We start from the raw sequence: 26,303 nt of genomic DNA on the forward strand, positions 1-26,303 counted from the left end.
AGGGGACACATTGATGCACAGGTAAACTGAAGATTTTGCTTTGGGAATTAACTGTTATCTTTTCCATTCTCCGTAGCATTATGCAGTTGCTCGGCGCATTTCCTTCACCTAGTGGTCCTGCCTCTCCTTGTAGTCTTGTGAATGAGACCACTTTGATTAAATACTCCAGGCTGCCAACCATAAACAAGCATAGTTTCCGGTACTTTGTCTTGGATAACAGTGTCATCCTGGCAATGCTGGAACAACCTCTTGGAAATGAGCAGAGTAAGTTTTAGTACTTTGAGCCTTCTCTACTGCTTAATCAGTGTTACCAGTACCATGAAGCTGTTTCCAGGATCTGGGAAGGACAGCCTACAGATTCAAAGTAGGTCAGAAAGACTTCTAGCTGTGGGACGATAGCACCTGAAAAATAGGAGGCCAAAAAATAGAATATACATATTAGATAGAGTCTTTTAAAGGCTCTTGATGTGCATCTGAACTAGCTCTGTAGTTTTATAGAAGGTGATGTTTTAGTGGGATCGATTGTGTTGTTTATCTTTGTCACTTTTTCTTCCCCTTTAAACTTTGGATCCTGCCCCTCTGCTCCCCTCCCTCTCACTCCTCATGTTCTATATCAATTGTTGGTGCCACCTACATAGGCTAAAAATTTGAGGAGTTATCTTTACCTGCTCCTTCCTGTTACTCACTTATGTAATTAGTTTCTAAGTTTCCATCTTCCCAGGGACCCTTGGATCTTTCCTTTCCTCTGTATTTTCCCGATACATCCAAGTGCAGGTCCTTAATATTTCTCACCTAGATTATTACAGTTGTTTCCTACCTACTGTGATTCCTCCAACCCCCAAACCCCTTGCCAGTTCTAACATGTGTTTTCCCTACTTCCATCCTACTTGCTGCCACCATGGTATTCATCCTCAACTACAAATGACCATGCAGTGCCCTACTGAAAACCCTGCAGTGATTTTCCATCAACACAACATGCACTGTTTTCCTCCTTTCCCTCCCCCTCAGTTATAAGCCATCTCACAATATGTGATAAAAACTGCAACCCAAACTATCCACAAGTACATTTTTTTTTTTCTGATGATAATTGGCATCAGCCAGTATGTAAAAGAAGCATGTTCTCAGACCCTTGTTGCTGGGAAGGGGAAGGAGAGTGAAGGTTACAGAATATGTGGGTATAACGTGACCCATGGAATCACTTGGTACACAATTCCCTTAGTTATGAGTGAAAAACTCAGGCTCACAGAGGGTGTATGACTTGCCCAGGGTTACTTGGGACTAGAGCCCAGATTTTCTAAACCCTGTATTGTCCCTTTCTGTTATTGTTGTTGTGCAGTGATAGGACTTGCTCAGTGATTAAAGATTTGCCTTCTTGCCTTTGTAAAGGTGAAGAGTCCTGTGCTAATTTTGTTGATTATATGAGTAGGAGCTCATAAATCCATAAAGTGAAAGTGAGACATTTCCCTGTAGTTTGAGATGAAAAGAATACCATCATAACCTTCTGTTGTGTTGTGGTGAGATGCCGTGACATTAATATCAAATAGAATGGTGCGTTTTATTACTGCCTAACTTCAGAAGTGCTACTCCCAAGTCTTTTCTACAGGCATTTCATCCTTTTCTACCCTAGACCTGGAGCTTGCTTGAGTTTCTTTCCTAGCCTGTGCCTATTCATGATTCCTCCAGCCTCCTACTCCCAAGCCATCTGCTGAGGAGTCTGCAAAATCCCAGTGTCCCCTTCAGGCTTCCTGGCCTTTTTCCAGCTTTTTAAAGACTCTCCTACTTTCATTCCAAATAATTTCATTGCATAGGAAGTTTACCAAAAATATAAGCAGTTGGAATTGTATAGATTTACAAGGACATTTTAGTAGTTTATTGTAATAATAAGAAATTATAGAGAAATTTGAAGACGTTTGACTCCCACACCTGAGACGGAAGAATAAAAAGAAGGATCTGGGTCACTCAGGAAGTCCATTCTGAGTGTTTTTTAACCCCCACCATGCCCCTGAACTACTGCTGAGATGGAACAGTGTCTGCCTATGGTGGGCAGTGGTACACAAAGGCATGGGCAAATATAACACTAACACTGCAAACATCCAGTCTATCTTTCTGCACTTAAAGTGTTCCCAACATTGGGAGGTTAAGAGTATTTACTGGGACAGTGTTTCCCACAAATGTGTACATGTATCACTGGAGGTATGTGAGATGATCTTAGTTGATATATTAGTGAACATAATTTTATGTTTTTTTAAGCATATGCTTTAAAATTATATAATTAGCATGCCAAAATTCATGATTTTCCATTTAGAGATGCACAGTAGTGGTTGATGTAAAGTAATAGTACTTAGAGTACATGGGTATGGCAGAAACCACAGAGGTGGTACACAAAAGATCAAAGCTTAGGAAACACTGTTGGGCCTTTGATTGTGAGAAGCTCTGCAGTTGATAACAAGTTTATTTTAAATGGTTGTTGTCTGAAATTAAAACTTTTATATACATATTTTATTCTAGATGATTTTTTCCCCTCTGTCACTGTGCTGGTCCGGGGGATGTCTGGAAGACTTGCTTGGGCACAACAGCTTTGTCTTTTACCCAGAGGAGCAAAAGCAAATCAGAAGGTATTCATCAGAAGTTACAGGGAAGTGTGTGTGTTTTGTAATTTAAAGGTTAGATAACATTCCAACAGAAAACACAGATCAAATAAATATTTTTGATCCCTAGCCAGATTCTCAGTCAGTGGGTTCATATCAGAATCATCTAGGAACCTAGAATTCCAGATCTACTCAATTACTCTTTAAAGACATCTTCAAGGCAGGTGTCTTTTCAAAAAGCTTTGCAGGTCATTCTGGCATCTACTTAGGAGTAATTACTGTTCTGGACAATGGCCCCAGTTTTTTTCCATGTAATTTTACATATAATAAAAGTCAGGTATATACCATATGTGAAAAAAATTTGGCAGGACTTCTGATGTGTCCAGCAACAGGACTTAGTTTCACATTGTTTTATATGATTTGTTCTTATATAGTAATTGGTAATATAGTGTATACTTTTTTTTTTTTAAAAAAGAGTCAGCGTCTTGTTTGTTGCCCAGGCTGGAGTGCAGTGGTGTAATCATGGCTCACTGCAGCCTAAACTCCTGGGCTCCAGTGATCCTCTTGCCTCAACCTCCTGAGTAGCTGAGACTATAGGCACGTGCCATTGCACCCAGCGCATTTTTAAAATTTTTTGTAGAGACAAGGTCTTGCTTTGTTGCCCAGGCTGATCCCAAACTCCTGTCTTCAAGTGATCTTTCCACCTCAGCTTCCCAAAGTGTTAGGATTACAGATGTGAGCTGTCACACCCAGCCTAACTAAAAAAAAAATATATATATATATATACACACACACACACACACACACACACAGACACACACATATATGCTGTGTATAATTTAATGAAATCTTTTGGGGTGCAGTTTATTTTATTACATTTGTAATTATGTGAATAATACTTGAAAAGTTGGAAAATTCAGATAACGAAGAAATTTTAAATCACCTTTACTCACTACCCAGAGGAATATAACCACTGCTAATATTTTACTGGATTTCCTTCCCATTTTTTTCTTTTCATAAACAATAACACTTGAATAGAATTTGAGTAATTTTGTGTACTGCTCTTTTCACTTATAACATTGTAAGCTTTTACTTCTGCTACTAAAAATTTTAAATATGACTTAATATTTCACCAGCATTTAAGAGACACCACAAAATTGGAGCATGTGCCTAAAATCATTTAATATCTTAGATGTCTCTGTTAGATGAGATGTTTTTTTCACCCAGTAAGGAACACTTGTCTATTTTTTCTTGGGGGTACAGATCACATTCTGTCAACAACTCTGTAATTTAATAAGTTAGCATTGAAGACTGAAGAGGAAGGGGACCAGGAAAGGAGCTAAAATTTGTTTAGGGTTCACCATGTATATATTAAAGCATGGATTTGGAGCTATGAAGACCTAGATTTGGTACCCATACTCTCAAGCCATATTAAGGTTCTTGTTAAAATCACTTTCTAGAGATGCCCAGTGAAGCCAAACTTGTCTTTAATTATATGGAATGATGTGAGAGCCCCTGGGGAAGAAAGTTTGAGTCTTAAAGCTCCAAAATGCTTTACCCACTGGATTACCGCTGAATGTGGGAGATTCGGGCCTGCAGCAGTAGAGGTCCACAGCCCATTTGTCAGTCATGAGATCTATAAGAAGTCGGTGAATATTTTTAGAAAAATAGAGTACATAGGGGCACAGCCTACTTCCCTTTACTGTTATCTGTAGCGTTTGCAGGTTCTGGGTGAGTTTTTGTGACATGTAATCCTAGGGAAACACAGCCATCTAAGAGACCAGGGAAATCCATGTCATTACAGATGGGTGTTGGACCCTATATAATAAACAAAATGTTACTTGTTTTAACAGCTTTTTGTGCCTGAACCTCGCCCAGTTCCTAAAAATGATGTTGGATTTAAATATTCTGTGAAACATCGGCCATTTCCTGAAGAGGTGGATAAGATTCCTTTTGTGAAAGCAGATCTCAGCATTCCAGATTTGCATGAAATAGTCACTGAAGAAGTAAGTACATTATTTTTAGCTGTCGTCAAGGGGACGAATAGAAACATTCTTACAACTTCCATGGTCAAGCCGATGCTTTTAGTGTTGTTGGAGATGATTTATAAGATGACATGGGTCTCCATCATCCAGGAGGTTGCCATGTTTAAGACGAATATAGATTGTGGCTGATCGAAAGGAACTGCACATCTCTTAGAGCTGTCACTGGGCTGCCTGGCTGTTCATGGTAGGTTTCAGTAGTGTAGTGACATGATCAGACTCTGTTAGTAGAGTTATTTGGAGAAGGAAGACCAGTTCAGAGACTATTATGACAATCCAAGTCCTTATAAGAAAGGAAGGACTATTTCACTGATATGGAAGTTTAATATATAAAATGTATTGTGGAGGCAGATCCAAGCAGTCTTGAATTGATGAGGGAAGGAAAAGAACCAAAGAATTTTAGATTTTGAGCTTGAGTGACAAATATCAGTGCCATTTACAGAAATAGAGACATTAGGAAGAGGATAGGTTTGAGAAGATGGGGAAAATGTATTTGGCTTTAGATTAATTTAGAGAGTTAATTAAGATAACTGGCTCCTAGGTCAAGGGAGAAGAATTTTAAGAAGTCGGGGACAGAAGTATATCAGGACATGAGAGAACAGAAGAGCAGGAATGGAGGAAGAGCTACACTAGCCAGTGCTGGAGAGACCAGGGAGAAGAAAGAATAGAAAAAGTTCCCTGGATTTTGGCATGAAATTTAGGTGACCTTTGAGAACAGGTGTGTACAGTAGGAGGGAGAGTTCAAAGGGCTGGGGAGTGAATGTATTGAGGAAGAGGCAGTGAATAGAAACCACACTGTTAACAGTAAAGGGAAGGGTACAGAATGGGTAATATTATATAAGGAAATGGCCTCATTAAGGAAAGAAAAGACTAGTTTTTTTTGTTGTTTTTTGTTTTTTTTTTTGAGATGGAGTTTTGCTCTTGTTGCCCAGACTGGAGTGCAGTTGTGCATTCTCAGCTCACTGCAATCTCTGCCTCCCGGGTTCAAGTGATTGTCTTGCCTCAGCCTCCTGAGTAGCTGTGATTACAGGTGCACGCCACCACATCCAGCCAATTTTTGTATTTTTAGTAGAGACGGGGTTTCACCATTTGGCCAAGCCGGTCTCGAGCTCCTGACCTCAGGTGATCCACCTGCCTTTGCCTCCCAAAATGCTGGGAATTACAGGCGTGAGCCATCGCACCCAGCCAGAAAAGGCTAATTTTTAAGTATTTTTTTACATTCAAGGATGTGAGGATTATGAACATGCTTATAGATTGAAGGAAGAAACCAGGAGAGAGGGGTCTGGCTAACATTGTAAGATGGGCATTGGGACTTACAAGTAATAGATGCAGTAGAGTCAAGAGTGTAGTATAGAAAAGAGATACTTCTAAGACAGAAGGAGAGAGTAGGTGAAGGTTCAGAGACATTTAGAGAGGAAAGGAGGGAAATTGAAGAAGTTTGTGAAAATTTTAATCCTGGTTCTTGGCAATGTAATAGGGGATCCAAGACAGTTCTTAAAAATTGCCAGGCAGTCCAGCTGAGGTTAAGTAGCATTATCTACAGTGAAGTTATTTAACTCACTCTGCTGACTTTCTTCAAAAGTCCTTAGGATCTGGAAGCATAAGAATTTGACTGGTGTGGAGATTGACAGGTGTGGAAATTTGGAAGGAGAAGGTTCAACACAGCCGTTTAATGTGCTTAAGGAGAAGGTATTTAGCTGTTAGATGTGGGGGCTTCAGCTTAGTTGGGAAGCAGATAAAGCCAGAAGGATGCTAATGGAGTGGGAAAGCAGGGGGAGGGGTTGAGTGCCCCACAGCAAAAGTAGAGCACGAGCTCAGGGAAGTGAAGGGATAGGAGCTGCACAAGGGGCTTATGATTGGAGAGGGAATTTCAGACTTACAGCCCTGGAAAGCAGGGCACATCTCAGGTTCAAGTTTGTTTTCATGGATGGCCAAAGTTGTGAAGGTTGAGGAGCTTGTAGAATCCTGAGCCAGGTTGTTAGAAGGATTGTCGCTCACCAGGGGATGGAATTTTAAACAAGGATTGATCAGAAGAAAAGGTAGGAGGAGTTTCTAAGAGTACAGTCATGTCATCCATATGGATGAGGAATTCCAAACACAGGGAGCACGTCAGGGTAAAGATGGACAGTGATCTGGAAGCAAGGGGTGAGAGTGACAACTCTATCCCCTTTCTTGCCTATTTGAAGGGAACCAGAGACTGAATGTTTTCATTTACAGTGAGAACATGAAGAAGCAATTGTTGAAGGTATAGGGAAGTTTTTTTGGTGTTTGTTTTAACCTTGAACCATGTTTGTTTAATGGCATACTCTGTATTGAACTGAATCAGTGTTGATCGTTGAAAAGTATCTTCATTTTCTTTGTTGCTTGTAGCTTTATTTTCATTTTAAAATTAAGATTGACTTAGCCAGGTATAGTGGGACTCATGCCTGTAATCCCAGCACTTTGGGAACCTAAGGCAGGAGGATCACTTGAGCCCAGGAGTTCAAGACCAGCTTGGTCAACATAGAGAGACCTCAGTCTCAAAAAAAAAAAAAAAAAAAAATTAAGATTGGCCTTATTGGTTTCAAAACATTTTCAAAAAATGAAATATTTGGTTTATTTCAGTTAGAAGAGAGACATGAAAAATTAAGGAGTGGCATGGCCCAGCAGATTGCTTATGAAATACACCTTGAGCAACAGAGTGAGGAGGAATTGCAGAAGAGAAGCTTTCCTGACCCAGTTACGGATTGCAAGCCCCCGCCTCCTGCCCAGGAATTCCAAACAGCCCGCCTTTTCCTCTCACACTTTGGATTTTTGTCCTTAGAAGCATTGAAGGTAATTTTCTTGAACTTTTATGAATAAATATATTCACAAGTTAACAATCAGCTGACAATAGCTAAAATATTTTTATGAGGATATAAGCAAATTAAAAAAAAAAAACCCAGGTTAAAATTTTACCTTGCATACAAATAAATGAAATTCTGTGCTGCTGTAGGTTATAGTTTGTGCTCCAGGACAGGTCACCCCATGAATGCATTCAGAGTTCTGAGTCTGAGGGGACTGGTTTGATAATACACCTAACTCTGAATTTTCCTAGATAACGCAGTACCCATGTTAATGAAATCTATAGATAATTAGAAAAAGAATGTTAAAAATCTTCCCCTACTAAGCATTATTACTAAAAATATAAGCTACAATTAGCTTTGCTCTTTCATGCCACTTTTAGAAAAGAATGAAGTTAATACTGTAGTATTTGTAAGTCAAGCACTTCTTATATTGTCCAGTTTATAAGATCAAACTGTCTGGCTTTATATCCTGGAATCACTGCTTGCCAGCTATGTGGTCTTTGGTAAGTTTCTTATCTTGTCTTAGTTCCTCATCATCTATAAAGTGAGGGTGATAAAAGTATCCATCTCATTGATCATGTGAAGATTAAATGTGTTCACTCGTGGAAGATACTTGGTATAGTACTTAGCACAAAGTAAGCCAGCCTATAAGGTAAATATTGCCATTCTTCTTAATTCCATTAGCCTTAAAACAATTTTACAGCCAGGTGCGGTGGCTCATGCCTATAGTCCCAGCACTTTGGGAGCCCAAGGCAGGAGGATCATATGAGGCCAGGAGTTCGAGACCAGCCTGGACAACATAGTGAGACCCCCATCTCTCCAAAAAATTGTTTTTAAAGATTAGCTGGATGTGATGGCACGCCTATAAAACTAGCTTCTCAGGAGTCTGAGGCAAGAGGATTGCTTGAGCCTGAGAGTTCAAGGTTACAGTGAATTATGGTCACTCCACTATACTCCAACCTCGTTGATAGAGTGAGACCCTGTCTCTTGGAAAAAAAAAAAAAATTTACAAGACAAGTGATGCTATTCCTGTTTTATAGATGTGGACATAGAGGCTCAAAAATGTGAAATAACTTGTCTGGAGGTAGACTTGGAATTTATTCTAAGTCCTGTTTGTTTTGAAAAGTACAACTGAAGATTGCCAAGGAAGAAGTTGCTTATTGCATAAGTTGTCCCCTGCCCTTACTCCCTAGGAACTACCTGGTTATAGGCCATTTAGCTTTGTAGGAAAGTAATAGGGACATTGCTATTTGATTTTGTATTTCAGCATATAGAGGGAAAATGTTTTTTGCTTTTTTTTTTTTTTGTAGAAAATTGAGTTTGATGCAGCAATATGAACATAAAAACTTAAAATGCAGAATAGAAGAGCAGAGAGAGGAAAATTCTAAGAAATATAGTGGTAAATATGGAAGGGAAGGAAAAAAGATGCAACTTACAAATCATTAGTGATATTCCTAGTGGAGAAAATTGAACAGAGTAGAAGCAGTAAATAAAAATATACTAGAAGAAAATTAATGCTTCCTATGGACTTCAGGGACACAAGAAAGGCCATAATAGCCTTGTCTCTGAGATTATAGTTTTCCACTTCTGTTATCTATTCTAGCTGAAACTTTTAAGCTTTTAAGAAAATAATTCTCATGCTTTCTCATCTGTATGAGAACATAGGAAAAATAAAGTTACCTGGTTTATTTTATGAACCTTAGAATATTTCTAATAACTAAAACTTGACAACTCATACATACAAAACTACAAACCAGTTTTACTTATGAATATATTTACAAAAGTATTAAAGGGAATGCTAAGCAGACTTAGTTCTGAATTAATAGCATGTTAAGTAAATGGTCCTCCATGATCAAGTAAGGTTTATCCCGGGAACTTAGCAATTAATTATCAGGAAATATTAATAAAGCTATTAAGAAAATAATTTGGTCCCATTAGCAGTTCAGTCAGTGAAACAGTAAGTCAGTATTTACTAGAATCATATTCTGATTTTTTAAAAAATAACAAACTAAGCCAGCACTACTAGTGTAGGTTCTTATTTTAAAAGATTTATCTAAATGACAACCCAGGAGCAAACTAGAGGAATCTTTTGTTAAAATCAGAGGTAAAAATTATCTACCTTGACTACTATTTAACAACGAGAATTTTTTAGTCAATGACGTTTTTTAAACTTTCTAGTTTTAAATAATTATAGATTAGCAGGAAATTGCAAAATAAAGATATGAGAACCTTCCTGCGATGATAAATTCTTATGTAACTACAGTACAGTATAAAAATGAGGAAAGTCAATGAAATGTTAAACTAAGAGGTAAAAATCATTGGAAATGAGAAGACAGTTTGTAGGTAATATGACTTCTAGTTTGACAACCATAAGAAAATCAATGAAATGTTTAAAATAAATGAGAATTAAGATTGCCGTACACAAAAGTACAAAAATTAGTAATTATGCCTGTGATATTCAGTTAAAAATACAATGCAAAAATGCCCCATTTACAGCCGTGATATTGACAAAAGTTACCCTAACAAAGTATGTGCAAGACCTAGAGGAAGAAACTTTTAAAAATTATTAAGAGATATAAAATATGTAAATGTTATGTTCCTAGATTAGAAGATCATACAGAAGAACAAGCTGAGGAAATACCTTACTTTTAAAAAAAAAAAGAAGAATGAGGACATTCTGGTCTACAAGGTGTATTACAACATGCTTCAGGTCCACAATTCCTTATCCATGATTTCAAAGTAAAAACTGAAAACTGGAAAATTTTTTATATATTTGTAGTAAATTCATTTAGTGACAAAATTGGACCTGAATTGACATGAGGCTGTTTGTAGTTTTATGTCACTTAGTGTGAATACACTTCTGTTTGACTACAGAAAGATTAATGTCTTTGATCATAGAATATTGCCCTAGAGCTTGCTAGGAATGGTATATAATTGACTAGAAGGCTAGACTCAATCCTTGCCAGTGTGAAAGACAGTCATTCTTGCTTTCTCTGGAGGATGCTTTCCTGAAAGATATGCTGTGGTTAGCAGAACCTTGTTTGGCAAGATCAAAATCTCAAAGAAGATAGGGGATTAAGAGGAAAACAAAACAAACATGCATTTCTGAAAAATTTGTAGACTTAATTTTTTTAGAGAAGATTTAGGTTTTCAGAACAATTGAGCAGAAAGGGTAGAGAGCTGTCATATACCTTCCCCACAGCCCAGTTTCCCCTGTTATCAACATCTTGCATTCATGTGGTGCATTTGTTATGATTGATGAACTTATATTGGTGCATTACTAACCGAAGCTGGTGATTTACAATAGAGTTCACTTTGTGCTCTACAGGTCTCTGGGGTTTGACAAGTGTATAATGACATGTGTCCACCATTACAATTGTACAAATAGTTTTACTGCCCTAAAAATCCACTGTACTCCACTTACTCATTCCTCCCTCTTCACTCCTCACTCAAAACCTAGCAGCCACTGGTCTTTGTACTGTTTCTCTATAGTTTTACCTTTTTCAGAATGTCATATAGTTGGAATCATACAGTACATAGTCCTGTCACACTGGCTTTTTTCACTTTTATCAATATGCATTTAATGTTTCTTCATTCAGTATGCATTTAATGTGTCTTTTTGACTTGATGGTTTATTTCTTTTTATTGCCGAATAATACTCCATTGTATGGATGTACCACAGTTGATTTATCCCTTCATCTATTGAAAGACATCTTGGTTGCTTCCACATTTTGGTTATTATGAATAAAGCTGCTGTAAACATTTGTGTGCAGGCTTTTGTGTGGATGTGTGTGGGAAAATACCAAGGTGTGCAGTTGCTGCATTGCATGGTAAGAGTATGTTTGGCTTTGTAAGAAACTGCCAAACTGTCTTCCAAAGTAGCTGTACCATTTCACATTTCACCATTAATGAATGAGAAAAAAAGTACATTAAAGGTAAGTTCTAGAAAGCACAATATTATAGAGAAAACAGGATCCAAAATTATATACACAATATAATCTCAGTTGTCTTTAATTTAAAAAGAGGCAAATAAAAGAACTAAAAGGAAGTATGTTAAATAATTTCTTTAGGATTATGGTTGTGTTTATTCCTACCATTCTACATTTTTAAATTTAATTTTTATTAAACCATGAGCAAGTATTGTTTTTATAATTATAACAATGCAAGAGAATAGGTAATAATTGCTCCTTTCTTCTTTTGGTGGCAGGAACCTGCAAATAGTCGTCTACCTCCTCACCTTATTGCACTTGATTCCACGATACCTGGATTTTTTGATGACATAGGGTATCTGGATCTCTTGCCATGTCGTCCTTTTGACACAGTTTTTATTTTCTATATGAAGCCAGGTCAGAAAACAAACCAAGAGGTAAGAGTTATGAATTTTTTTTTTTTTTGGTATATTTTTGTGCTATAAATACACATCTAGAAAAAAAAATTGAGGCAAAATTAATATGGAGAGTTTATTTGGGCCAGAGTTGAGGAAATGGGAAATGCTGGAAAGTTCTCCCAAGAACAAAGGAGAGTCTCAAGTTTTTAAAGATAAAAAGGATGAGCCAGGAGAACAGATGATTACAAAAGTTGTTTTTCAGGAATGCTCATTGGTTTACAGAAATAACATTGATTAGTGAGTAGATACAAATTATTGAACTGTAGGATATGAGCTGTGGTGTCCAGCACTGTTAGATTAGTTTATGAACTATTGGTGGTGACATGCAGTCTAGAGTCCATATAGCACGCAGCTTCAAAATTATTAGTTAGCTCAAGCAGGAGTGAGATGCGACTGCTATCACATTTCAGTGCCTTTCTGGGCATGATAATTTGAGGGAGACTCGCATTCCTTAAAAAGTTTCATTTTCATATACAAAATTTTACATGGTATGTACTTGTCTGTGGTAAGAAGTGTTTTATACTTGATGCCTAAAGACTTGCTATGAACCAGTTTGAAAACAGAATTAACCAAAACTATGATACTTGGAGTCCTGAGTCTTTTGACCCTTAAGAAATGTGATTTAAATAGGAGCTGTAGGATATCTTTCTTCCCCCTCAGGAATTCAGATTCATAAGACAAAATAAACTGAAATAAAGAAGGGTAGTCATAAAAAGTTAAAGTAAGGCTCAAGAAGAATAAAACAACAGCAACAAATATTTATTGAACATCTTCCCTGTGGCTCAGCATGCCAGGATATAGAAACGAGTAACAGTTTCCCTTTTGAGAAGCAGCTCACCTTCCTAGTAATTTCAGAAACAAATCATTTCAGTTGAGGAATGCGTGGTGTGCAGTGGGGGAAATAACAGCTGAAATAAAGGAGAAAAACAGAAGGACTGGCTGGGTGTGGTGGCTCACGCCTGTAATCCCAGCACTTTGGGAGGCCGAGGTGGGTGGATCACCTGAGGTCAGGAGTTCAAGACAAGCCTGGCCAACGTGGTAGAACCCTGTCTCTACTAAAAATACAAAAATTAGCTGGTGTGGTGGCAGGCACCTGTAGTCCCAGCTACTTGGGAGGCTGAGGCAGGAGAACTGCTTGAACCCGGAAAGCGGAGGTTGCAGTGAGCCGAGATTGCACCATTGCACTCCAGCCTGGGCGACAGAGCGAGACTCTGTCTCAAAAACAAAACAAAACAGAGGGACTAAGTAAAACATAGCTGGATACGTGTAACAAAGAGACTAGGAGAAGGATGAAGAAAAATGTAAGATAGGTGAGAATGGAAAACTGAGAGCAAAATGGCAGGAAACTTGAAGTGTTTTTTGAAAAGGAATAATTGAAATATAGAATAGGCAGGAAGTTACTGACTATAACTAGGAAAAAACTGAAGGAAGACTTGTAAAATGTAGTATTCAGATGTGTAGGGCACTGTGACTGCATGATCCTGGAATTTTACTGTAGTAGTCATTTTAAGACCATCAGCTAATCAAATTAGCATGCCTAAAGAAATTTACCAAAGTTTCCAAATGTTTAGAAGCACTGTTTCAAATGATTTGTGAGCTCCTAGAAAAGAATGCTGATTTATGAGAAAGTTATTTTTTTGTTACTGAGTCAATAAAGTTAATAAGTGTCTGTTGTTAGGTGAACAAAATCTGTAAGATTTCTGGCCCCCTAAAACTGCATAGAGGCGAAGACAGATGATTAAATAAGCAACCAACCGTTGTAAAGGGTGCTAATAGGGTCATTAAAGCACGTTCTAGGAGCAGTAGCGGGAAAACCTAATCTGGTTTTAAGAAGGTGGCCTGGAGGGAAAGATACTCTAGCTGGTATTTAAGGTGTGCATTAACTGTAGGTAAGGAGGCAGAAGCAGATTGTCACTGACAAAGTAATAATAATGTATAAATTCTTCAGGGTAAAGAGAGTATTTTATCTTCATAAAATTCATTATGGGGTCTAATATACTTGGAGCTTAAGAGAAAGTGGGCTGGTGGTAGCCAGAGATGAGACCGATGGACTCAAGTGTTTTAGAAGAACCTCAGTAAAATTGGATTAATTCTGGAGGTGGGGATCTGTTTTGAAGGAAGTCAGCGCATTCTTTGTTTGAGAATAATGGAGCCACTTTCTCCTGCCTGTACAAGAAGACACAAACCCTTGAGGCACCTCCTAACCCAGTCCAGTTTCCCTAGCTGTTTAGAAGCTGAGGGTAACTAGGAATTAATGAAGATTTCCTGAGACCTCCTTTGGAATGTCTGAGACCTGTCTTCCCTAGCCACATGGTAGATTAAGATTAATTTCTGTCTGCCAGAATCCATGCAAGTTGAATTGGATTCACTTATTGCTTCTTGACTAAATTTTCAAAAATTGTTTATTTAAAAGTTTTACTTCTAGATAAAAATTTGAATTGCAAAAACTAGAAATGGTTGTTAAGTCAGTTTCTTGGCACCCATAAGAATGTGAAGGGATATGGGTAAACTAAATAGGTTCACTTCTAAAGAGACTGGTTTTAGGCCGGGCACGGTGACTCACACCTGTAATCCCAGCACTTTGGGAGGCTGAGGTGGGCGGATCATGAGGTCAGGAGATCGAGACCATCCTGGCTAACACAGTAAAACCCGTTTTTACTAAAAATACAAAAAATTAGCCGGGTGTGGTGGCAGGCGCCTGTAGTCCCAACTACTCGGGAAGCTGAGGCAGGAGAATGGCATGAACCCGGGAGGTGGAGCTTGCAGTGAGCAGAGATTACGCCACTGCACTCCAGCCTAGGCGACAGAGCAAGACTACGTCTCAAAAGAAAAAAAAAAAATAGACTGGTTTTGTGCTTAAGAGGTAATGACTTTGAGGTGATTTGCAATGGGTCAGATGTAATGGATGTAACTTCTTACATTTTGACTTTCACAGGCCTCTATATGATCTTGGTATAGATTAGCATTGTATGAATGACATCAGTGATCTGTGGACTGGCTGCATCATAGTTATTTGGAGGAATTTTTAGAAATAGTGATTCCAGGATTCCGCGTTCGCTGATTTTAATGTAGAAGGTCTAGGGCAGGCGAAGAGAACCTTATTTTTACGCGATTTCCCAGATGATTTTGTTACACTCTGCTCTCCACCCTCCCCCTTTAGTTTTTCATTTGCAAAGAAATTTCTTATTTTCCTTCCTTTAGAAATGAGTTTTTCAAGAGTAGCACTATTACCATCTTGGGCCAGATAAGTTCTTTGTTATGAGGGCTGTCCTATGTATTTTAGAACATTTAGCAGCATCTTTGGCCTCTACTACTAGATGTTTGTAGTGTGCGTCACCAGTTATGACAACCAAAAATGTCTCCAAATGTTGGATGTCCGCTGAAAAGCAAAATCATCCCTAGATGAGAAGCACTGTTTTAGAGTGAGGGACACTTTGTGAGGCCAGTAGAAAGCGCACGTCTTACATTTAGTGCTTAGTGAAGAGGAGAGAACTTTGTGGCCACTTCATTTTTCCTGAAATTCTCTTCTTTGACCTAAGAAAAGGATATTTTCATACTCATTTATTAATTACACCTAATGTTTATTGAATTTTAGTAGGTTTTATAGCCTTTGTCAAGATTTATAGTTAAATAGTTGCATCCCTATGTAATGTTTCTCATTAACCAGACAGTAAACTTCATGAAGGTAAGGACATAGTATCTTTTAGTAAACATGCCTGGTTCAGTAATTGTTTTGCTAGGAAGAGAGCTCATAGCTTTTCTTGCATTATTTCATAACCATTGTTATTATCTCTACTCTATGGATTAAGAAACTGAGGCAGTGGGGTTAAGAAACTTGCCCAAGGCTCAGCCAATCCAAATCTGTCTAACTCTGGAGAATGCATTTTCTCTATAGTGATATATCCTCAAATGTATTCTGAGCTTGGACATGATTTGTCAGAAGCTTCAAAGCTAACCAATTTTTATGAAGATTTATTTTGATACATTATTTTTCTTCCTTCATTATAGCTGATGATTGGTATGTATTTCAGATTTTGAAGAATGTGGAGTCTTCCAGAACTGTTCAGCCACATTTCCTAGAATTTTTGCTTTCCCTTGGCTGGTCAGTAGATGTGGGCAGACACCCTGGTTGGACTGGGCATGTTTCTACCAGTTGGTCTATTAATTGTTGTGATGATGGTGAAGGATCTCAACAAGGTAAAACTCACAGTGCTTCAAATGTCAGTTGTTGCTTGTTTTGTTAGTCTTGTTTTTTTTCCCCCTTTACTATGATTTATAGTCTTATTAAAAATACAAAACCAGGCTGGGTGCAGTGGTGCATGCCTGCCTTTGAGAAGCCAGGTGGGAGGATCGACTGAGGCTAGGAGTTCAAGACCAACCTGGGCAACATAGCAAGACACCGTCTCTACAAAAGATGAAAAAATTTTCTAGGCTTGAGGGCCACGTATTTGTAGTCCTGCCTGCTCAGGAGGCTGAGGTGGGAGGATCACTTGAGGCCAGGATTTGGAGCTGTGATCATGCCACTGCATTCCAGCCTGAGTGACAGAGCAACTCCCTGACTCTAAAAAACAAACAGGTATATAGAGGAAAAGTATCCTTCCCCTAATCCCAGTCCTGACAGGGTAACTTAATACTAGTTTATATATTCTTCTAGACGTTTTCAGTGTATATGAAATATATACACATAATGATAGAGTTAATTAATACAAAATGACTGGCTTATTACAATGCTGATAAGTTCCTTTTTTATAATATGCATAAGATTCAATTTTCTATACAAATGGTATAATAAATATAGGTCATCCATACAAACAATACAGCTTCCTAACAAGCATGTTTTGTCTGATAAGTAGTTTTCTGTTAACCAGTGTGTTTTATCAACCGTGGCTATCAGAAGAGTCATACTTAAAGGTTAGATTCTTGGGATATTATACCAAAACCTTTGTAGTAAACAGCTGACCATCTCTGAGGATTCTTGCCCATCCCCTCAGATCCTCTGAGGAACTGTAATCAGGATAACAAGTACCAGAGCAAGTATAAATTTAAACTTAAGACCTTTGCCCCACCTGGCTAATGCTTTGTGTTCCTGGGCTCCTGAGGTCACTGGAAAGTTAGTATTACCTCTCTAAAGTGGATAATGCCTATGCCCAGTGCACATTTTTCATTTTGATAAATACATCAGTTGGATACTTATGGTTGCAAGTATCAGAAAACGTGACCCAAACTGCCTTAGATTTTGAAGATAATTTATTGCCCATGTAACTGAAAATTCTAGAGGTTGGTTAAGCTTTGGTGTCGTTTGATCAGCATTCTTGTTTTATTTCTTTACAATTTTCCTTTAGCGTTGCTCTCCATATTTTGGCTTTGTCACCAGCCTGGCTTCTCTACTAGTGCAGAAAGGCAATTCCAGGCTTTACATTCACATACCACAGCAGCCTGAAGAGGAGAGATTAGCCAGATCTGAGAACCCCCTACTCCCCGAATCCGGAACTATATGGTGATTAGACTATCCCAAGCCTGTCCTTGTGGCAAGAAAGAATGACTCTGGTAGAGAGATACAGACAAGATAGAACTAGTATCAGAGGTCAGTCCCACATGCACATTTTGCCTGCTGCAGAATAGGGGTGGATAGAGTGGCTGTTGGGATAGTAACCACAGCATGTACTACAGCAGATACAAAGTCCCTGCCCGGAGCCCACACCAGGAGTCAGAAAACGAAAGCCCAGTTTTTGAAAATAAAGTTTTATTGGAACTTGGTCACACTCTAGATTACACATTGTCTATGACAGCTTTCATGCTACAATGACAGAATCGAGTAGTTGTGGCAAAGATCCTATGGCCTACAAAGCCGAAAATGTTATCTGTCTGGTCCTTTACAGAAAAAGTTTGCTAACCTCTTGTCTAAGCTCCCTATTTGCCAAATCTTCACCAGCATTAGGTATCTTCCAGTTTTTTAAGTGAGAAATTTTTCATTTTTAATAATGCTTGAGCATATCTTACCATATTTTTATTTCTTTCCTGAGAAGTACTTGTTCATTTCCCCTGTCCATTTTTTGGTCAGATTGTTGGTCTTTTATGTACTGCTGGTAGGACACTGAGTTCATTTTAATTGAGAACTATATAGCTCTCATGAGTGTTTCTTTTGTTAATTCAGTCTTCCTGGCTTAGAGCAGATGCTATTACTAAAACTGGCTGTACATTTTTATACAATGTCACTGACCATTGAGGAAGGTGGAACATAGGCCAACTTGAGGAGCCATAGAGAGAGACCAGGGATAGAAATGCCTTAAAAGCCAGAGTCCAGAGATAACGCACATGTGTACTCTCTCTCTTCTCTCTCTCTGTCTCTTCCTCCCTCCTCCTCCTCCTCCTCCTCTTCTTTTCCTCCTCCTCCTTCTTCCTCTCTCTCTCTCTCTCTCTCTTTCTGTCTCTCTCTCTCTCTCTCTCTCTCTCTCTCTCTGTCTGCCTGCCTGCCTGCCTGTCTCTCTGGCCCAACTCCCTTCTGAGGTACTGGGATGGTCTTCCTTTTGATTATTTATTCACCGGATCCAAAGGACTGCTCCCTTAATCTGCTTCATACACATGAATTAAAAGCCCTGCTAATCAGAAGTGGTCTGATATATAGTCGTTTGAGAAATTATGAAATGAAGATTTTATGATTTAAAAATAAAGACATCTAATAAGCATTATATTTTATTCTTTCATACTAATTGGTTCTTGCTGGAAACATATATTCTATTTATCACTTTATTAACCAGTTAACATTTCGTGTAGCAAGATGATACTGGTTTTTTTCTACTTTTTGAAGCTGTAATGTGGTGTTTCTTTTTCCCAGAAGAAGTGATTTCCTCTGAAGATATTGGAGCTAGCATTTTCAATGGACAGAAGAAGGTGCTGTATTATGCTGATGCCCTTACGGAAATTGCTTTTGTGGTTCCTTCTCCTGTGGAGTCCTTAAGTAAGACCATTTTGCATGGTCCTGTTTTAGGATCTATATTTATATTCCTGGGTTGTGTGATATTACTGCTTTGGAAGAGATTTTGAAGTGATCTAAGGCATTCTTTAGCTTCTAAGGCATAATAACGGAATATGCAAAAGCACAAGGTATCTTCTCTTAACTTTTTAAGGAAAGTAGTTAAAGACAAGCAGACTGACCCTCTGATAATCTTTAAATAGTGAAGGAATCCCATTTCAACTGATATGCTTTCTTTAATTTAATCAGTCAGTACATAGGCTTATTTTCCAGTTCATTTCTTTCTATAATTACGAGTGATCCCTCACTTACTTTTTGAGAGCCTTTGCATGGAACCACATAGAATCCTACAACGGGAAGGATCTCATGATAGCATCTGGCCATTCTTCTGAGCAAGAGAAACTTAAGCAGCCTAGAAAAGATGGTGGTCCAAGACTTTTCTTTTTAAGAATTGGGAGTAATTATTACTTCTTAGTCTGAACTCAGTTTTATTTTGCCCAGAACCTTTGCTTTTTGCAAGTTAAGCCTGTTTGTTCAAGCCTGACCGAGTAGGTGGTCAGGCAGTAGATAGAAAACTTCACCTTCTTCTTTGAGATCATTTTTAGGATGGGATACTGTACATCACGATTTCACAGTCTCATTTCCAGACTAACGACTTTTGTTGTGCCCTACCTTGGTAGCTGCCTAACTTTTGTCCTTGGACCCTTGATTTCCCACTCTAGGCCCCTCCCTCTCTTACTCTCTGGGTCCAGCTGTGTCGCTGGAAGGTTGGACCTTCTACGGTTTAGGTTTGAATTATAGCGGCTGTTGGGCTTCCTGTCAAGGTTCTGGTTTACTACTTTAATTCCAGAAGCCAGAACCTGTCCATCCTCTTTGGGGACATACCTGCCTAATTTCTCTGGCCCAGCCTGTTAGTACCAGACAAGTCCTCCCAGCGCTAGAGCCTTGTCCTTACACTAAAGCTCCTGCAGTTGGGTCTTTGTCTTCTGTTGTGAAACATCTCCTATGCCAACTGTGCCCACTCCTACTCAGCTTCCTCCTATTTCTGATATTTGGGGATTTTTTTAGATGGGGTGGAGGATAACTTTTTGTGAACTTATCTCTAACCACATTACTCTTAATCATAGAGACTAGATCTTCTGTAGCTTCTGGGTGTCCCAGTGCCTATTTGGCACGATGCTACATGATCGAATATATAATCAAAATGATTCAGAGGGTAATAATGGCATGTATTATATTCTACATCTGAAACTTCAAATATTTTCTAGTCTTATTTTGGTTATCCTTTAGAGCAGGAGCTGGCAAACCACAGTGGCACAAGCCAAATGCCGCCAAGAATGGTTTTTACATTCTTAAAGGGTTATAAATAAAATACAAAGAGGAATATGTGAGAGATCTGTATAGCCAGCAAAGCCTAAAATACTTAGTACTTGATCCTTTACAGAAAAAGTTCGGCAGCCCTTGCTCTAGAAGCAATGCTTTAAGTGATTTCAGTTAGACTGGTGAGCGTAATTATTTTTAACAGTCTTGCTCCAAATAAGTGGTATGTATTATAGTTGCTTTTTTTCCTTTACCCCATAGCTGATTCATTGGAAAGTAACATCTCGGACCAAGATAGTGATTCAAATATGGATCTTATGCCAGGAATTCTGAAACAGCCATCCCTGACACTTGAGCTTTTCCCCAATCATACAGACAATCTTAATTCCTCACAGAGGGTAAGTTACTTTGTTGATAGGTCTCCAAAATTTTGTAGTGAAATCAGGGTAATTATAGAATCCTGCCTGAAAAGCTTTTAACCCAGAGACTAATTATATCAGAGTACTGATTCCTTAGTAACTTAATTTTTTAAAATAAAATTCTCATGATTTTCTCTTTTTCAGCCTGCAACAGATAGTTTATTCTGAGACAGCCTTTGTGGATTCTCTTGATTTCACTATTCTGATCCCATACTTGATTCTCTCATCTGTTCCTTTTTAAACCAAGGTTTTAATTTTGTCCCTGAAATATCCACGAAAGTTACTGCAGTAACTACATGTTTTTTATCTTTAATCTTGCAATGTTCATCTTAAACAAGTCTGACCATATAAATATAGGAACATTGTGGAAAATAACTCAGTGTATGGATAAATATTCTGAGTGAGGAACACAGCACTTACTACAAGAGGAGCTTTTTGCTTTTATCTTTTTTTTTTTTTTTTACCTTATCAGCGAATATTACTTTTTTATCTGTGATCAGGTCAGAAGTGTAGGAAGATTGACTTAGAACAAATCATAACAAAGACAGAAGTGTCAGCTTGACTTAAAGGTGTTCCTCCATTGTACAAGAGTTTAGGTTGGCTTCCTTCCACAGCGAAAATTACTTTTAATGTAAGTATATACTTAAAAGAGAATATGGGGAGGTTTTTACCTTTAAAATTGATTTAGGAAAAAAAGGCCAGGTGGTGTAATAGTCCCTGGAGTAGACTGATTTGAAAATCAGGAGTTTTTTAAAGGTTTTACAGAATACAATTTAGAGATGAGCAGTCAGTATTGCATGGCAATGCAAGATTTTAGCCAAATCTAATACTTTAAAAAATTTTTTTGTTTGAGATTTGTGAACAGAACTAGAATTCAGTGGTGAGCTGCCCATATTTTCTGAATGCCAGCATAGTTATTCCTTAGAACCCAGATAAAGCACCATGTTTTTGTTTCTCACTTATAGTATACTTTGCAGACACTAACAAGCTAAAAAAACAAACAAAAAAGCAAAACCATATGGTTATCTCAATACATGGAGAAAACACAGTTGACAAAAATTCCGTACTCATTACGAGAAAAGTTCTCAGCAAACTATGAATAGAACTTTCTCAACTTGATACAGAGCATCTACTAAAAACCTACAGCTAACATTATACTTACGCATTATACATTATTCTTGAATGCTTTTCCTCTGAGATGGAGGACAAGGCAAGGATGCCTATTCTCACCACTTACATTCAACATGGTAGAGGAGGGACCTACATAGAGAAATAAGACAAAAGGAAACACAGTACATAGAGATTAGAAACAAAGAAGTAAAACTGTATGTATTTGCAGATGACATGGTCATGTAAGTAGGAAACCCTGAGGAATCTCTTTTTAAATTCACTAGAACTATTGAGGTGAGTTTAGCAAGACTGCAGGGAAAACGTCAGGGTGTTGGGCAAAATTTTAAGATAACCCCCAGCAACATTTGCCTGTGTACAATGTCCTCTCCTTGCATGGGGGTAGAACCTGTGAATATGATAGGATAACCGTGATTATGTTACATTATTTGGCAAAGGGATCTTGTGGGTTTAATTGCGTTATTTTGAGTTAATCAAAAGGGAGATTTTCCAAGTAGACCTGACCTAATCACAGGAGCTCTTTAAATCTAGGGCTAGACGTCAGACATGGAAGAAGTCAGAGTCAAAGCTAATTAGGGGCCTTGATGCTAAGAAAGTAGTCTGTGAATATGGCCAGATATCTGTCACTAGTTTGGGAGAAATCTCTTGGTCTGGCCATTTTCTGTGAATGTCAGAGTGGATACAAGCATCTGGGGGACTTGCCATGGACTCTGGTCATCTGGTAAAGACATGTATATTTCTGTGCTAATAAAGCAGTTTTAATTTTAAAATTCACCTCAAGTATGAGATTCTCCGCTCTGTACACATGAGCTTTGTTTAGGGCTTTAGCACAACTTAGCTCTGCTGCATGCCTCAAAAGAAGTGCAACTCAGGGTACCAGTTTGCTAAAGGGGGGCCACACAGTCCTGTTAACCTTGCAGTGAAACTTAGAGTTGATTAGGGTGGCGGGAAGCCAGAAGCACACTGCATGATAATGAAGGCCCAGACAACTTGTTTTTCTTTCTACTGATGAGAAAAAGGAATTAAGCATAAATTGCAGTAGGAGACATTTGTTCTGGGATCTGGGAATAACTTGCTGATGGGACATTTTAGAGATGAGGATCCCCAGACAAGTAGTGATGTTGCTGTGATGGGGAAGCATACTGCTTTCTGGCCCTAATAGAGATAGACTCAAATCCTTTAAGCCCTCATTAAGATACTGCGTGTAAATTTTGTTTTTATTAATGCAAATTATTATTATTCAGTATTCCTTCCTTGTTTTTTCTTTGACAATTTTAAGCCTTCATTTTCTTGTCCTAGGTTAAGACTGATGAACAGGAGCCAAAGAAGTGCTTTGTTGCAAATGTATACATGTTTTCCTAAAGTGATTTTCCATGACCTGATACTTATATCACTGAGCACCTTGACAAATGAATGACTGGGTAGTTTTATTAAGCCAGTTTTTTGTTGCTGTTGTTTTTCCCGCTCTCTGTCTTCTTCTTCATATAGCTCAGTCCCAGTTCCAGAATGAGGAAGCTGCCTCAGGGTCGCCCTGTTCCTCCCCTTGGACCTGAGACAAGAGTTTCTGTAGTCTGGGTGGAACGCTATGATGATATAGGTACTGTATGAGGACTTTGTCCATAAATAAAATGACAATATATGACAATGACTTGCTAAATGTCTACAGGGAGTGGGCATATAAGCACGGTGTGGCCAGGAGCTAGTCCTGGAGTTCAGTAAGCCTGGGTTTGCACCCCAGCTCCACTACTGAGCCTTAGATTACTCCTCTGTTAAATCCTGGTACTTTTTTCATAGTTGTGAAGATTTGACGAGACTAGTAGATACAAAGCTTTTAGTTATTCCTGTTGGCATCACAGTCAGTGGTTTGTTGCCAGTTGGTCTCAGTCATCCCAGGACCTTTGGAAAGGGGAAGGGGAAGCGCTTCACTTACCCTCTCTCCACCCACATGCTCTACTGTCTCGTTTTAGTATAAAGTTTAGTTTGTCCTTAAGAGTTGCACTCTGGGTAAGTTTCTCATGATTTTTACGTAAGCAACATTGAGCATTAGAATTATATACTTTGCCTAAAATCCCATCCAGCCCAGAGTTTTTGGGAAAATGTGATAGTTACTTTTCAACAAAGCCCTCAAAGATCACAGAATGTATTTTCTAAAAACTCTTTGCTTTAGATGAAATTAGCTAAAAAAAATGAGAGATGATTTTTTTAATTTGTAGAGAATAATTAAGATGATATTTCAGGACAGCACAATCCATATATTTGCCACTCATTTATGTGAAGAGATTAGAAAATTAGATTTCCTGTTATCTGTTTGGGAAAATGAGGGAGATATTAATTATAATGCTATTATTTTCTTCCAGAAAACTTTCCCCTCTCAGAGCTGATGACAGAGATCAGTACTGGTGTGGAAACTACTGCAAATAGTAGCACTTCACTGAGGTACACTCTATTTGCTTGAATTTCAACAGCATGTCTTTTTTTAATATATTGATTGCAGCTTAATAAATAAAGAATTATGAAACAAAAGAGTTGTGGACAATTAGAAATAAAAATAGAGAAAAAAGATCAAAGAAGTTTGTATACAACATACAAGTTTATCAAATTATTACAGCATGGACTTTTTAAAAGCCACTTGATTGAGGTATGACTAACATGTTAAAAGCTATACATACTTAATGTATACAACTTGATGAGTTTGGAGATAAGTATATCTCCATGAAACCATCACAACAATCTATTCCTGAGCACTTCTACCATATCCAGAAGTTTTCTCCTGCCCACTTAATTCATTATTATTATTATTTTGTGATAAAAACCACTTAACATAAGATCTGCCCTCTTAGCAAATTTTTAAGTATATGATACTGTATTATTAGCTATAGCCACTGTACTGTTGATCTTTAGGACTTATCCTTCATAACTGAAACTTTGTACCACCTTTTGGCCAATACCTCCCCATTTTTCCCCTCCTTCCAGTTCCTGACAACTAGCATTCTACTCTCTGCTTCTCTGAGTTTAACTATTTTAGATTTGTCATATAAGTGATATCATGTGGAATTTGTCTTTTTGTGCCTGCCTTATACTTAGCATAATGTACTCTAGATTCACCCATGCTGTCACAAATGGCAGGATTTCCATTTTAAGACTGAATAATATTTCATTGTATGTGTACACCACATTTTCCTTATATATTCGTCCATTGATGGATATTTAAGTTGCCTCCATGTCTTAGCTATTGTGAATAATGCTGCAGTGAAAATGGGAGTGCTGCTATCTCTTTGAGATCCTGGTTTCAGTTCCTCTGGCTATATACCCTGAAGTGGGATTGCTGGATCATATGAACATTCTGTTTTTAATTTGTTGAGGAACCATACTGTTTTCCATGGTGGCTGCACCAGTTTACGTTTCCACCAACAGCATACAAGGGGATTTCCTTTTCTCCACATTCTCGCCAACACTTGTTTTCTTTTGGTTTTTTTGAAAATGACCATCCTACCTGGAGTGAGGTGCTATCTCATTATGATTTTGATTTGCATTTCCCTGATGATTAGTGATGTTGGGTGCTTTAGCAAGAGTTTTAATAGTAAAATTAATTGCTATTTTACAGTTATCTAGAGCAAAAAGAAAAATGGAGAAGTAGAGGCAATTTAATATTAATAAAGACCGTAATAATAGGGTAGCAATATTAGATTGAAATAATGGAGTTAAATTGGCCAAAACAATGTGGCCAAATAGCAGCTAAAATATCCTAAATCATATGAGCTAATTAATGGAAAAATGTTTCTAAGCAAAATGTAATACTAACTTTATAATTGGGTTAAAATTTCTGTTTTACCTGCCCATTCACAAGAAGGATAAAAAGAGAATAATCTGATTCTAAGAATGGTAACAATGTAGTTGTGTAGGCTTTGTAGTTTTCAAGGTTTGCTTGCTTGTTTTTGGTTTATAACTAAGAGTTTAACAATTATTTTCCCTGTTTTATTTGTGGGATAAAATAGGTTCAAAGAGGTTATTCCTTAGTATCACACATCCAGTAAATGCAGGAGAAAGTTTCCTGAATCCAGGCCTTTGACCCCAAATGCATTGGCCCTGCATCTCTCTCATCACAGAGATACCCTCAAACTTGATATTTTTAAGTTCCTTTTAGTTATGTGAGCTGATTCAAATTGCATATAAGATGAATTTATTCTAATATTGTTAGATGATTGTTGTTGAAATGAAGTCAGTAAAGATGATTTATTTTAGCATTATCGTTTTAAATTTCTAAAAGAGGGCAAGTCATTCTTAAAACTTCCATGCTTTTTATGCTTTGGTGTTTTAAAACAAATTACAGGTATCTTTATGTTCCAAACACATCAGTATGCATCTCAAAAGTCAGATAGCTAAACATAACATCACAATAATAAAGTTACTAATACTTTCTTAATATTATCTAATAGGCAACATTGAAATTTCTTCATTTTTACTAAAATATTCTTCACAACTGGTAAATAATTCACTCCAGGACTGTACACCTGGTTTTAATTCCTTCCATCTCTTTTAATCTGGAACAGTCCTTTTTTCTTTATGACACTAACTTGCTAAAGAAGAGACTATAGAATAGTCATGAGTAGACTTTTCTAGA

At 37.8% G+C, this 26,303-nt stretch overlaps 1 protein-coding gene across 8 annotated transcripts in view; it reads left to right on the forward strand.

Annotated features, from left to right (window-relative positions):
- LOC116270809 (ral GTPase-activating protein subunit beta-like) overlaps positions 1 to 26,303 on the forward strand; it is an 80,396-nt gene that overhangs the window by 48,221 nt on the left and 5,872 nt on the right. For 6 of the 8 annotated variants that reach the window (XM_031656760.1, XM_031656763.1, XM_031656762.1 and 3 more), the window contains 10 exons: positions 77 to 264; positions 2,509 to 2,615; positions 4,442 to 4,594; positions 7,235 to 7,444; positions 11,663 to 11,821; positions 15,874 to 16,039; positions 18,678 to 18,800; positions 20,397 to 20,533; positions 23,171 to 23,279; positions 24,040 to 24,118. In XM_031656760.1, coding sequence (XP_031512620.1) covers positions 77 to 264; positions 2,509 to 2,615; positions 4,442 to 4,594; positions 7,235 to 7,444; positions 11,663 to 11,821; positions 15,874 to 16,039; positions 18,678 to 18,800; positions 20,397 to 20,533; positions 23,171 to 23,279; positions 24,040 to 24,118 — 1,431 coding nt within the window. Of the gene's footprint in view, positions 1 to 76; positions 265 to 2,508; positions 2,616 to 4,441; positions 4,595 to 7,234; positions 7,445 to 11,662; positions 11,822 to 15,873; positions 16,040 to 18,677; positions 18,801 to 20,396; positions 20,534 to 21,054; positions 21,959 to 23,170; positions 23,280 to 24,039; positions 24,119 to 26,303 lie in introns of those variants that run through there. The other 2 variants (XM_031656761.1, XM_031656767.1) reach the window with 2 other exon arrangements.

The sequence above is a fragment of the Papio anubis genome, chromosome 16, assembly GCF_008728515.1.
Source record: "Papio anubis isolate 15944 chromosome 16, Panubis1.0, whole genome shotgun sequence".
Taxonomy (NCBI): domain Eukaryota; kingdom Metazoa; phylum Chordata; class Mammalia; order Primates; family Cercopithecidae; genus Papio; species Papio anubis.